The sequence below is a fragment of the Mesoplodon densirostris genome, chromosome X, assembly GCF_025265405.1.
Source record: "Mesoplodon densirostris isolate mMesDen1 chromosome X, mMesDen1 primary haplotype, whole genome shotgun sequence".
NCBI classification, from domain to species: domain Eukaryota; kingdom Metazoa; phylum Chordata; class Mammalia; order Artiodactyla; family Ziphiidae; genus Mesoplodon; species Mesoplodon densirostris.
In genome coordinates this window covers 110,591,771-110,606,098 of record NC_082681.1, presented here as the reverse complement: position 1 = coordinate 110,606,098, position 14,328 = coordinate 110,591,771, and the positions used below count along the sequence as shown (strand labels likewise).

Below are 14,328 nucleotides of genomic sequence, written 5' to 3'. Positions count from 1 at the left end.
AATATATTGGGTTAAGCAAAATATATTATGATTAATCTAACCTTTTTAAATATGATAACTAGAAAATTTAAATTACATGTGTGGCTCACATTATATTTCTATTAAACAGCACTGTTCTAGAAAATCTTATATATTTTCTAGCCTTTGGCAGCTACTATCTCTGAATTGTTCGCTTCCAAAGGATGTGTGAGAGTTGAACTATTGTCTCCAAAAGCAAACAATTTACTTAGTTCTCCTTGATGGTCCCACGCTGTACCTAAATATATAATATATCAAAATTAGGAAGTGTATTAAGAACTTTCTTTTTTGGGGTGGGAGAAACATTGGATTAGAGTCCCTTGTCAGGTGTTTGCTGAATTGTCTTTGTCCCATTTTTAAAGTCTGGTTATATTTGCACAGGGATGTCAAATCTGTTCCTCAAATAATTTTTTATAGCTGAAAATTCACTGTATAAAAAGAGCAACTGCAATGTTTTGCCAGCTTTGCAGTAGCATTTAGTGACCTGTTCTCATAGCAGCTATGAATGATAGGATGTATCAACATGTTCAGCATCTAGTTTGTTTACATCCTGAAAACTGATGGCAAGAAAGGGTAACCATTTGTAATTCAATTAATTTAACTGGGGACAGGGAGGCAGGTGACATATAAAAAACATTCTGCTTCCTACACTTAATATTACCTGATGTTTTGGTTTGGGGTGACTCTGTGGAAGTAATTTACATTAATAATCTATATGAAGAAAAAAAGAAGGAAAAAATAATCCATATGAATGAAACATCAGAACCAAAAAAACTATTTTTTTTTGGAATTCCTAATGGTTTGTGCTGATACTTCCTTTGCCCCCAGAATCTTTTTATAAACATCTTTTTTTTTTTTTTTTTTTTGTGATACACGGGCTTCTCACTGTTGCGGCCTCTCCCGTTGTGGAGCACAGGCTCCGGACGCGCAGGCTCAGCGGCCATGGCTCACGGGCCCAGCCGCTCCGCGGCACGCGGGATCCTCCCAGACCAGGGCACGAACCCGTGTCCCCTGTATTGGCAGGCGGACCCTCAACCACTGCGCCACCAGGGAAGCCCTTAAACATCTTTATTGAGATGTAATTCCCATATCACATGATTCACTCTTTTAAGGTGTGTAATTCAGTGTTCTTTAGTATATTCACAAAGTTGTGCAACCATCACCACAGTCTAACTGTAGAACATTTTTATCACCCCAAAGAATAACTGCATCACCTCAACCCTAGGCAAGCACTAACCAACCCTTTGTCTCTCTGGATTTGCATATTCTGGACATTTCATATAAATGGAGTCATACAATATATGGTCTTTCATAGCATAATGTTTTCAAGATTCATCCATGTTGTAGCAGAATTTCATGTCTTTTCATGGCCAAATAATTTTCCACTGTGGGGATATACTACATTTTATTTACCCATACATCAGTCAATGGAATTTGGCTGATACTTTTTTAACACTTAAAGAATTAAAGAAGCTAATATTTACATTCAGTAAGAACCTTCCTGTGTACTCCTGTATACTTCCTGTATTGAGCCTCATCGTAATTTCTTTAGGTAACTGTTGTTATAGTCACCGCCATTATATAGTTGAATAAATGGAGTCTCAGAAAGCCCAACTAATTTGCCTAAGATCACATAGCAGTTAAGAAGTAGAGCTCAGACTCAAACCAGTTCATCTGACTCCAAACCCCATCCCTTGGTGATTTTGTTGGAAAGAATAATTACTTTGTAGTTAGCTTCTTTGCTAACTTTTTTATTGTGGTTGCTAGATTTAATATAATGTTAGCTATGGGAAATGGGCTTGAAAAAACTCTCAGGGTGGCCTTTCCCAATAACTTTGTGGATAAGATGGGAATGTACTCTGGGTGATAATATACCTCAGTAGTTTAGCAACAGATAGAACAATTGTACAAGAAGCAAATTGATCAACACACTGATGTCCACCTACTGGCACATGAAAGACTTCTGTAATGCCCTAGATAAACAATATTTGTAGTAAAAGACCTAGTTTATGATATTTGTAGAAGTCCCAATATTGAAATTTTTGAATTTTTTTCATCTGGTAGTGTCATACACAGAGAATATGCTCAATAAAAGCTTTTTATTGTGATAACATATATTCTCTCTCGGATTCCTTTATTCCCATAGGGTTCCGTAGCTATAGCCGGTGCTGTTATTCGCTGGCTAAGGGACAATCTTGGAATTATAAAGACCTCTGAGGAAATTGGTGAGTATGTTCTAACAAAGGGCTAGAATCTAAATAATAAGAATTTTAAATATTTTTACCCTTGCAATCTGTTAATACATGTGCTTTGCCCCGTATGTGACATTAAACTATGTGAATCCCTATTATGAGTTTGATTTACACATAAAAGATTATTTTGTGAAGATTTATAAAACAACAAATTGACATGATTAGTGGTGGTTATTAATAAACTGGCATGGTAGGGCATAAAAATCACCCAAGTGTAAAACTGAACACCAAAGATTGCCAGAATCTGCAGTTAAATTTATCTGATGAGAAAAAGCTTTAAGTCTTATTAGAATGAGAATTAAAACTCCAGTACCTGTAATTTAAGTATTAATATGGCTATTTTCAGACAATGGATAATTATTTTGAACCATCTACTTTAACTTCGCCTGAAGGTGAGACAATCAGGAACACATTTCTGATTAGGGACACACTGAAGGCCACTTCTTCATCTGCTAGTCAGCAACCTTAAAAATAGTGGAAATAAGCTAAAATACCTTAACGAAACTAATCCAGTTCCTTTATTTCTTGGGCTGGGTTACATTTTACTGGGGGGTATTCAATGTGGAGAAATTTGCTTTTGTTACTCCTGACATTCTGCTGTAATTAGGAACATTTTGCTGTACTAAATAATAGGAAACCAAAAGCTCTGTCCTAATTTTTTAAACACGTGTGTTTATTGACTAAAATAAGTAGCATATAGTAGAGTGATTTTTGTTTGTTTGTTTGTTTTTAACGTTAGAGAAACTTGCTAAAGAAGTAGGTACTTCTTATGGCTGCTATTTCGTCCCAGCATTTTCAGGACTATATGCACCTTATTGGGAGCCCAGTGCAAGAGGGTAAGAATTGAAAATAAGGTACGCTTTTGTCGGTTGATTTATTTACTATATTAGCTAATAACTTATTAGTTAATAGTTTTCTATTTTCAAACGATTTTAAAGTATTGAGGAAACCTTTTACACTTGGCAAGTATAATTTCAGAACCTTTAAACTCCAAGAAGTTGGGAATTCCCTGGTGTTCTGGTGATTATGGCTCCGAGCTTCCACTGCAGGGAGCACGGGTTCGATCCCTGGTTGCGGAGCTAAGACACTGCATGCCACGCGACATGGCCAAAAAAAACCTCCAAGAAGTTATAAATCATCTGACAAATAAGCCCCTGCCATATTCATATTCATGTTAGTGTTATTATCTTTTATCTTCAAGGCACCTGCAAGTTATGTCTCAAAGGGACATCATCTAGATGAATATTGATTTGGTTTTATATTATTATCATCTATTTGGATAGATCTTGAACTTTTTCATATGTGGGTGCAGCATTGTAGACTATAAGGACTTTCCAAGCTACTTAATGTTTATGTCCAGTTTTGTTTTTTTTAATGTCCATTTCCCCCCGACCCTGTACATTTCTACCTACCAAATTCCGTCTTTCCATATTTAGGACATTTCCAGTTGATGACTCATTTATTCCACTCTAATCTTAAAAATCTTTGTATTTTTAGGATCATCTGTGGGCTCACTCAGTTCACCAATAAATGCCATATTGCTTTTGCTGCATTAGAAGCTGTTTGTTTCCAAACTCGAGAGGTAATAAATATGGGCCCTTTTCTTGTACTTAATCCACCTTTATTATTCCTAAACAAATTATATATTAATGCCAGAAATTTATTAAAATTTATAAGCTTACTAAATATTTAATCAAAAATTAAGCCTGCCTAAACATTAATGTAGTAACTGCAAGTTTTTGTTCTTTTCCCAGCTGTCATTACTTTCTAAGTTCCCGTTAGCTGCCAGGCGCTGGGCATTTTACAGTTGAGGGGATGCTGAGTGGTGTGTATTAGGCAAAGGGGATAGTTGCACAAACATAGGCACCATGGCAGGAAATCAGGGTGAAAAATAGAATTGTTTGGCTTGACTGGATATAGGGGTGAGTGCAGAGGTGTGGTGAGAGAAAAGGTTGGTTGTAACCAGATCAAGGAGGGCCTAGAAGACCAGCCTAAGAAATCTAAATTTTTATTCTGCAGGCTTTGGGGAGCTTTTGAGTGTTTTTGAGCAGAAGATGGCTATTTTCAGAGATGTTACTATGGAGTACTTTAATTATGTTCATTGCATTGGTTTATTTAAGATTTTGGACGCCATGAACCGCGACTGTGGAATTCCGCTCAGCCATTTGCAGGTAGATGGAGGAATGACCAACAACAAAATTCTGATGCAGCTACAAGCAGACATTCTGTATATCCCAGTAGGTTAGTAAGCCTTCGTTCCTTTAAACTCCAAGACTAATGTTTCTTCGGAAGAACTGGTTTTTTTAGGCATATGTAACTGCAAAGATACTGATGTGGCTCTCTCCCCTCAGTGAAGCCCTCGATGCCTGAAACAACTGCCCTGGGAGCTGCCATGGCAGCAGGGGCTGCAGAAGGGGTTGGTGTTTGGAGTCTGGAACCTGAGGACTTGTCAGCTGTCACAATGGAGCGGTTTGAACCTCAGATCAATGCTGAGGGTACTTGTTTTTTTAAGTTTTTTTTTATTGAAGTATAGTTGATTTACAATATTGTGTTAGTTTCAGATGTACAGCAAAGTGATTCAGTTATACATACATATATATCTATTTTTTTCAGATTCTTTTCCCTTACAGGTTATTATAAAATATTGAGCATAGTTGCCTGTGCTATACAGTAGTTCCTTTTTGGTGAGGGTACTTGTAAAGATTGAAGATTGGTATACTGTGAAAAGTGAGAGAGAGTTTGCTTTTCTGTTTATTGATAAGTTGAGAAAGTAAATAAGATATCAAATGCTATTGTTTCAGGTTTGGCTACTAAGCATATTTGGATACACTGAATGAATGTGAATGAGAGGAATAGTTCCCTATTTTTAAAAAAAAAAACTTCTATAATCACTTTTTTACCATTCACTTCCAGTGTTTACAGTCCTTTCATGTAGGAGGATAACACTGCCACACTATCAGTTCTAGCTTGTTAGTGTAGCCTTTCCTGACAATGACAAGGGAGATATATCGGCCACTGACCCCTCATGTCTGCATCGGATCATCTTTGGTGCCAGTGGCCAGTTTTAGGACAGGGTTATGTGGGGTAACGGATATTCTGATAACTTTTTTTTTTTTTTTTTTGGTACGTGGGCCTCTCACTGTTGTGGCCTCTCCCGTTGCGGAGCACAGGCTCCAGACGTGCAGGCCCAGCGGCCATGGCTCACGGGCCCAGCCGCTCTGCGGCATGTGGGATCCTCCCGGACCGGGGCACGAACCTGTGTCCCCTGCATCGGCAGGCGGACTCTCAACCACTGCGCCACCAGGGAAGCCCTCTGATAACTTTTAAACACAGCAGGGCTAGCCTGACAAAAGCAGCAACAATTTAAATAAATGAGCATTAAATATTTGACTTACTGTCGTAATAAACAAAGCTAAGCCACAAGCTCTGACCAATACCTGTATTAAATTTGTGTATGAAAATAAGGTTTTATATACTGAATTTGGTTTTCAACCTTTTTAAAAACCTATGTATAAAATAACGTCAAAGTGGATTTTGTATGATATCCCAAGCTCCTCCACCCTCCCAAAAAGAGAAAATAGGTCAAGTAGGATTCCCCTTTCTAATTCATCACCACTTGCTTGTGAATGGCCTGGTCTTAGCAGGTAGCCTGTTTCCCCATCTCCCTTCATCGTGCAGACCAGGCTGAATTTCCCTCCAACTTCCAAGCAAGCTTCTCTCCCAGCCACTGGTAGTCACTAGCAACGGTACTCTCCAGAATCTGAGTCCTGGGAAAAGTCCATGTCAGCTTAATACAATGTAACAAACGTCAGTTTAATATGTGTAACTATTTGTCAAGAATGCTGAGTGAGGGACTTCCCTGGCAGTCCAGTGGTTAAGACTCCATGCTTCAAATGCAGGGGGCATGTGTTCTTTCCCTGGTCGGATCCCACATGCTGCACGGCGCAGCAAAAGAAAAAAAAAGAACGCTGAGTGAACATAAGTGTGGTACTTAGAACACCTCAGTAAACTGCCTCTCTTATGTGTGGTTTTCCTACCTTCTGTGTCTAGAAAGTGAAATTCGTTATTCTACGTGGAAGAAAGCTGTGATGAAGTCAATGGGTTGGGTTACAACTCAGTCTTCAGAAAGTGGTAAAAATGTTTTTATTATTATTGCTACTTTGCCCTAGTATGTTAAATCGCTTCTTTAAGTATCTGGCCATTTATACTTAGCAAGGCTGCTGTGAAGAAAAGTGTTATTGTAAGTTATAGTTTCTAATGTTTTGAAAACACTTTAAAGTTCTAAACATAAAATGTAAATTATTATGTTGATACACATACTTAACTCTGTCTTGCCATATCTTTCCTTATTAGTTTATTCCTGGTACTTCAAATGATAACTTAGTTTTCTAAAAGTAAAATTATTTCTGGTTTCTTCTTAATGAAAAAAAAATCAACTAGACTTTTTTTTCTTCTTCTTCTTCTTCTTAGTGTCTGACTTTGCCTTTCTGGGGGGCTGTCTTCATGACCTGAACCAACCGAAAGCTGTATTAATTTCAGAATATATTTCACTACTTCCTAGACTGCTTCCAAGCCCTTAGTGAGTGTATGTTATGAGAACTCATTGGAATCAGAGGAAGAAAAGTACCAAGCATAGTAAATTAGAAATGTCATAATTGGCAAATGCCCTTGGCAGAAAATAGAGGACTATTTTTTTTCAACCTCTTAGGTGGGAAGGTATTGCCTTAAGTAAACCATTTAATTGTAAACAGCCCTGAGCTGCCTTTAATATAGAAACAGCCTTAAACATGCCTTTAATATGGCATAATATTTTAATTCTTTGCTAAATGTAAGATTTCAAACATAGTGAATGAAACAATGGCCAATAATATATTGAAGCGTATAGTTTAATGGAGAAGAGAATATAAATGAAATATGGCCTGCCTTCCAACCCCAAAGCGAGTATAGAACCACTTGTAATGTATCTGGCTTTTAGGAGAAGCTTCTGGGATCATCTAGTACCACAGATTACGTGATCTGTATTTTCAGTCCTGGATGTTCCTACCTGAAGCTTTTGTTTATTCTCCTAAATAAGCTTTAAGCTTAATATCCATTTTCTTTAAATCTTTTGTTCTGAGACTCATCTTTCTTTCTAAGATAGTGGCAAAGCCTTTCTTGCTAAGACTGTTTGCAGTTTTGAGACCCTTTATAGCTAAACTTCTCAATCATAGGTATTTTTGTAGCACAGTGCTAGTTGCTTTGAAAGATCTAACAGACATGCCCTAGATTTATTTTCTGGTTGCCCTTAATTAATGGCTAATGAAAATGAGTTATATGTTTTCTTTGACAAGTTAGATTTTTTTTAAACGGCACAGGGACTTCCCTGATGGTCCAGTGGTTAAGACTACGTACTTCCAATGCAAGGGGCCCGGGTTCGATCCCTGGTCGGGGAACTAAGATCCCGTATGCCACGCGGCATGGCCAAATAAAATAAGATGGCACAATCCTACCTGTTCCCGCACTCCACTGCCCCAGCTGCCTCCATGTCAATGCCACACATCCTTCTCCTTACTTGCAGTTGAAGATATAATTTTAATTGCAAAGTTCCCACAAAACCAATTGATCGTTTTCTCTCTGTTTGCTTACCTTACCTGTCAGTGAATTTAAAATGCCAAGAAAAAGTTGATAAAAAAATTACATGATTCTATTGTTTCTGCCATCCGCATTGATGATAAAGTAATTTGATTTTTTGAGAGCTTTCGATTTTTCAAACTTTGTCTTTGTTTCAGTTAGGCTGCAGTGGATTTAAGGCAAAGTTTGAAAAACTTTTTGAGTAGATTTATGAAAAGCACTCATGTATAATATTTTGAGAGTCTCTAAAACTGTATAATAAACAGGCTAATAATATTCAATTAGTGAAATGCTGATTGTATTCCTTAAGCAATATAAGCTATATAACGGTATGACTTATCAATAAGCTATTTGATAATAGCAGTACAGACAGAATCCTATTTTGATGATCGTGAAAGGATATTGGAATTGCTACCTGGTCTCTTATCCTCTTTAAATAGGTTTAATTTATGGGAAGAATATTATGTTAGCTTAATTTCCAAAGCATTTTGCCAGTTTTGAAGCATTCATATTTATCTTCTTGTTTGTAACTATATTTGAATGGAGTGTAAAGAATTTTTAACATACATTCAATATGTTTAAAATGTTGTAGAAGTGATTGGGGGTTTGATATTTTTTGGAGAGAGCTTATCATAAATGATGACTTCTTGGCTTTGTACTCCAAACCCACCAAAATATTTTTTCAAAGAGTGTTAAATATTCTAGATATATAATTTTTATATTCAAGAAAAGCATCTATCTATCTATTCTTTAAAGGAAGGGTTTCCAAGAGAATTCAGGTTGGAAAATATCAAAACAATCGTGTTCGCAGGCAATATTTTAAAATGTAGATTAATACAGTTTGGTTTTTTAATTATACTAACATTAATATTCAAGTGCATTTCCTTATACACCAAGTCTATTTAAAAAAGAAAATGAAACCAGTAGGGTTTGAAATTCATTTTCAGTAGACGAATATAACTCTTCTCTGATAGCCAAAGGATCTATAATTTGAATTTGAGGGGAATTGGATTGCTCATTTAGTATCTTTCGGGGAAGAATCAAGAAAGCTAAAAACAGCCTCCCAAAAAGTTCATCAGCTTTGGCTTTGCCAGTGGAAGGTTTATGTTGGTCTGCATGTTCTATGTTCTTGGCTACTTGTGGCATGCTATCTGTATTGTTTGTTGACTGTCATAAGCCTTCAATATTGATTCTGGTTTTGATTTGAAGTAATAACTCTTTGCTAGCTTTTATGAATATACTATTTTTATAACTTTTTTTTGCTATCATGTGATTCTTAACACAAATATTGTAATTATGTGTCTCTCTTTTGGTTTGCTTGACTGGAATTCCCTCCTACTTGGATGACCACAGGTGACCCTAGTATCTTCTGTAGTCTACCCTTGGGCTTTTTTATAGTGAGTAGCATGGTAATGTTAATCGGAGCAAGGTACCTCTCAGGTCAGTTCCTCTTTACATTAGACAATTGTATTAGTTAGCATTAATGTATTTGTGTATGACTCAGCAGAAAGTTTTTGGTGTTTTTCCTTCTTCCTATTCTTAGGAACCTGGAAAATCTATTAAAGGTCTAATTAGTTAGACCAATTGATCTTTGGGGGCAGTCAGAATTAAGGACTGTGACTCTGCTTTTATTCTCTTTTTAGTAGATGACGATTTTCTTTGAGGGGCTACATTCTGCTGTCAGCTGCAACAATAAGCACAAGTGAAAGTACTACTGTCAATGTTTAAATGAAAGGACGTTGAGAGTGATAGATGAAATTTATAGTATTTGAAATCAATTAAATTGGCTTTCAAATGTACATAAGTTGTTTTTCATACTTAATGAAAATCTGCTACACATGTCTTAATATTTCAATTCTGGTAAGAATTTCAGCCAGAGTATGTTAGCAGAGTTTCTGTAAAACTCTACAGCTAGGGAAAGTTTATCATCACTTTTATTTTAGTTAAAAGAATACATTTGGTGAAATGAAGTTTTTTAAAAAATTATTATTGAAATAAATTGGGGTCGAAATTCAAACTGAATTATTATTTTGCATATTAACTTCTGAATATTCTTATAAAACTAAAATTGCTCAGTATTTTATAAAACACGTTGCATAACCTGTATTAATTTAAATATAATAATCATTTTTGGAAGATGTTGCTGATGATAGCTCTCAGTTTTTCTTCAAATTAATGGCCTAAATGGAAATGACGTATTTCATATGTTGCCAAGAAAGTGAAACATTTTAACAATCTTCCTAATTAAGGAAAGAGTTAAATTATTTTTCTTAATTAATTAGAAGATGACCTGGGTGTAAAATATAAAATTTTTTATTAATATGGGAGAATATCTCTTTATAGAAATCTGACAAGCATTAATCAGCTTGACATCATCACCAAAGTGCTATATATAAATATGGAGTGAAAAGTTATTTACATCAGCAGAAATGGGATGAAAATTATTTACATTAGCAGAACATTAAATTATCTTTTAGTTAATGATAAAATTTGGGTTACTTGCATGAGAGTTTAAAATTAGATTGCCTTTTTCTATATTCTTCATGTTCACGATAAATTTGTTCAAATCTTCTACTTCCATAATAATCATACCTTATGTTGGTATTAGTGCTTTATACCTTACAAAGGGCTTCTGTATACATAAATCTATACAGAATTAGCAGATGCTTATTTTCTTTCTGCTTCTTGGGAATGTTTGGTGGAACTGTCCAAATATTCCCCAGAAGAACTGTAGTTTAAATTAATTTTTTTTTAAATGCTGTTTGAGGAAAAGTTCTATTTTTTTTCTTTACTGTGAGTTTTTTTGGCTGCATAATGATGATGTGGAAAAGGAAAGAAAATAACATTGCAGCTGAATGTTTTCATTGATTTTTTTTTCTCCTTCTGTTTCCCCTTTGATACCAGTACAGAATGAAAAGGCTTGGTCTATGAAAATTAGGATATGTAGCATATCTCTAAGCTAAAGGATACAGTAAGTGTCCAAATTCCTAGGCTTCCAAAATAGATATGATTGCCATCTTTAGGATCTCTCTTGGTAACATATGCTGAGATTTGAAAAGAATGGGGATGGCTTGCCTTGGTAAACAGTTAGCAATAGTGTTTATTTGCTAATTTTGGAATTGGCTCAGTTACATTTGTTGCATTTTTACCTGTGAAGCAATATTTAGGAATCATATGGAATTTCTAGCTCAATAAATTATTGAATTGTCTTCATTGTTTTAACTCCTGAATTGCATGTATATTATTATTGACATATATGATTTTTGTCCCCCATTTTAGGTATGCCATAAATACTACCAACTCATGGATTCCAAAGATGCGAGCTCTTTACCTATCGAGAGAATCCAGTGATTCTGTCTATTAATGTGATGACACTACTCATAGACTCTGATTTTATTTATAAGCCACTAGCTGCATGACACTCCAAGTAGACCTGTGGCTTGAAATAAAGAAAATGCAGCAGAAAGAATGCTATAGAAACATTTGGTGTGTTTCCTGACATCGGTAGTTAAGATTGGACCAGCCACCTTTGGGGCTGACCCACTCCTTTGCCATCATTTCCTGCCTCATTCCCTCTAAGATCTAGGAATAATTCAGATCCTGTCCATTGGAATCTTTTATCACATGTATTCAAACTCTGATGGGCCAGGATTTGATTGCTGAGCTACACATGCTTGATTAAGGGGCTGTTACTAATGGGCTAAAAATTGGTGACCTTTTGTTTGCTTCTTTTTAACAGACCCCCCTACCCAAAGTCCTCTTTTCTGCATATTAGGGAGACCACAGTATCTTCACTGAATGTTTAAATGGAAGCCTCTACTAAATTCTTAAAATGGAAATTTAGTACCCTCATTGCTTAGGTATTTCTCTGAAAAGTATTTGCCAAAACTGAAAATTCTTCATATATTGTATTTAACGTGGTCTCACTAATTACACTGAATTGCTATCTGGATCTTATAGGGAAGGACACTTTCCTTTTTTTTTTCCTTTCATCTCTCCTTTTTATATATTTTTTTACTTTGTATGTCTAACATACATGCCCATATATTTTATATACCGAGGGTAGCCCATTTATAAAAAGAGTATGTGTTCTCACTAATTACACTGAATTTCTGTCTGGATCTTATAGGGAACAACACTTTCTTTTTTTTCTTTTTGTCTCTCCTTTTTATATTTCTTACTTTGTATGTGTAACATACATGCCTTTATATTTTATATACTGAGGGTAGCCCATTTATAAACTAAGAGCACATTGTATTCGGTAGGTTATAATGGGGCTGGTCTTAAGTGGACCTCTATGTGTATAAATATTTTGGAGAAAACAGCTGTATACATTTTTGGGCAATGGTTATGCATATTATTTACCGGGAGAAACTTTTTCTTAAAGAGCCAACATTTAAAATTTAAGTATATGTTCTATGTCAATAAAAGAAAATGTACTTTATTGTGACTATAATTTCTTATACCATACTTTTATATGCTAAAAAAAAGAAAAAACTGTGGAATACTACAGCAAATATTGTTTTCAAATACAAGCACTAGTTCATATAAAGTTATTTTTCCTTTGACGTAATTTTACACATATTTAGGATACTTTTGAGGGGATGTCAAAAAAGGTTAAAATACTTAAGTAGAAAAAAAGCCAAGAATCTCTTTCTATCCAAGTATGTTATCAATTGCTGATAAGCAATTTAAATTTCTATTTGAGATGACAGATAGCTATCTCTGCTTATTGTCATATTACAACTGAAAAAAAAGGTTTTACTGATAGAAATGGCTTCTAGTAAAACCAAGAATTTCTTTCTCCCCCCCACCGAAAACCAAGAATTTCTCAAAAAATTTAATGTTATGTGTTGTAAAAACTTAACCTAATCTAGCTTCTTAATGTCAATTTTAAAATATCTTAAAATTAATTTGTGTTTACTACAAACAAGAAGATACTGCCTTCTAATTATTTTCTTCAATCAGTGATGAAAATGGGAAAATATTTATGTATTAATATAAAAGGTTTTGTTTTGTTTGGAATTAATGGTAGCTTTCATTTGCAGTTCTGATTATGCTGTTTCTAAATTATTGAATCTGCTGGGTTTTATTGATGCAGCTGCCACTTTAGTGACATAAATATTATAGAAAGGTACTATGAAATTATTACTTTGTGGCAAGGATACTTTTAAACATAATTATGTTTCTACAAAGGTAGGTTGAGTTAATGTAAATAGTTGTGAAAATCATTGTTCAAATAATTTTAAGATTACATTAATTTTCTATAAATTGCAATATTTATAAATGTTTGAAATTATACACAGTGATATTTAATGCTAAATTTACTTAAAATAAATCAACCCTCATTCTTACTTGCATTTCTCATTTACAGACTAGAACTTAGATCAAAGTTAAATTGAGAAAGAAATTGCAGGAAACGTGAAGCTCAGCTGTTAGCACTTGATCAGGCATACTCTGAAGAATTAACTGACAGCCGAAGAAGTAGTTTCTGGAATGATGAGCACCTTACTCGTTCTGTTAGAAAAGACTACAGTGTCCCATCTCAGCATCCAGAAAATACCCTGCTGAGGTCAGCAGCCATTATCAATAGGGTCTTGTGGTCATGGCTAACCATGACCTACTGGTTCCACTCTCTGCTTCAGTTTCTCTCTACCTGGGTGATTTGGTGGAGTGAAGTACACCACTGTTCTCTGAACACAATAGCCAACACCTCAACCTTTTGTTCTCCAGGTAATCAGTAACATAAGTAATGCATTTTTGCTTCTGTAATAATATCTTAGAATTTTTTAGTGTGTTTCTTTTGAAATGCCTAAAGGTCAGTTCTTTGGCTTATGGGTATTTTGTATCATGTGGGAATGAAGAATGATAGCTATTTAGGAGGAACCACCAATCAAAATATGTCATAGCGCAGAAACTGTAACAGTATTGGCAGTCTAGTCGGTAGTATTTACCTCACAGTGTCTACCTAATCGTAAATAGAAGTTCAAAAATTACTATTTTTATAGCTTTAATGAGGTATAATTGATATACAGAAAACTGTACATATTTAATGTATATACTTTGATGAGTTCAGACATATGCATACGCCCATTATCCCATTACCACAATCAAGGTTATAAACATATCCGTCACCTCCAAAATTTTTCTTACATCCCTTTGCTTGTTGTGTTTGTGTGTTAAGAATGCTTAACATGAGATCTACCCTCTTACATTTTTTAAAATATTTATTTATTTATTTTTGGCTGCATTGGGTCTTTGTTGCTGCGTGCGGGCTTTCTCTAGTTGTGGTGAGCAGGGGCTACTCTTCATTGCGGTGCGCAGGCTTCTCATTGCGGTGGCTTCTCTTGTTGCGGAGCATGGGCTCTAGGCGCGTGGGCTTCAGTAGTTGCGGCGCACAGGCTCAGTAATTGTGTCTCTCGGGCTCTAGAGCGCAGACTCAGTAGTT

General features: G+C 35.4%; 1 protein-coding gene across 3 annotated transcripts in view; it reads left to right on the top strand.

The window, feature by feature from the left end:
• The window catches only part of GK (glycerol kinase), a 70,068-nt gene extending 57,801 nt beyond the window's left edge, over positions 1–12,267 (top strand). For 2 of the 3 annotated variants that reach the window (XM_060086573.1, XM_060086572.1), the window contains 8 exons: positions 2,165–2,243; positions 3,010–3,106; positions 3,768–3,852; positions 4,391–4,511; positions 4,622–4,765; positions 6,321–6,401; positions 9,234–9,320; positions 11,160–12,267. In XM_060086573.1, coding sequence (XP_059942556.1) covers positions 2,165–2,243; positions 3,010–3,106; positions 3,768–3,852; positions 4,391–4,511; positions 4,622–4,765; positions 6,321–6,401; positions 9,234–9,320; positions 11,160–11,170 — 705 coding nt within the window. In that variant the 3' untranslated portion in view covers positions 11,171–12,267. The remainder of the gene's footprint in view (positions 1–2,164; positions 2,244–3,009; positions 3,107–3,767; positions 3,853–4,390; positions 4,512–4,621; positions 4,766–6,320; positions 6,402–9,233; positions 9,321–11,159) is intronic. The other variant, XM_060086574.1, reaches the window with a different exon arrangement.
• The last annotated feature ends 2,061 nt before the right edge of the window (positions 12,268–14,328 follow it).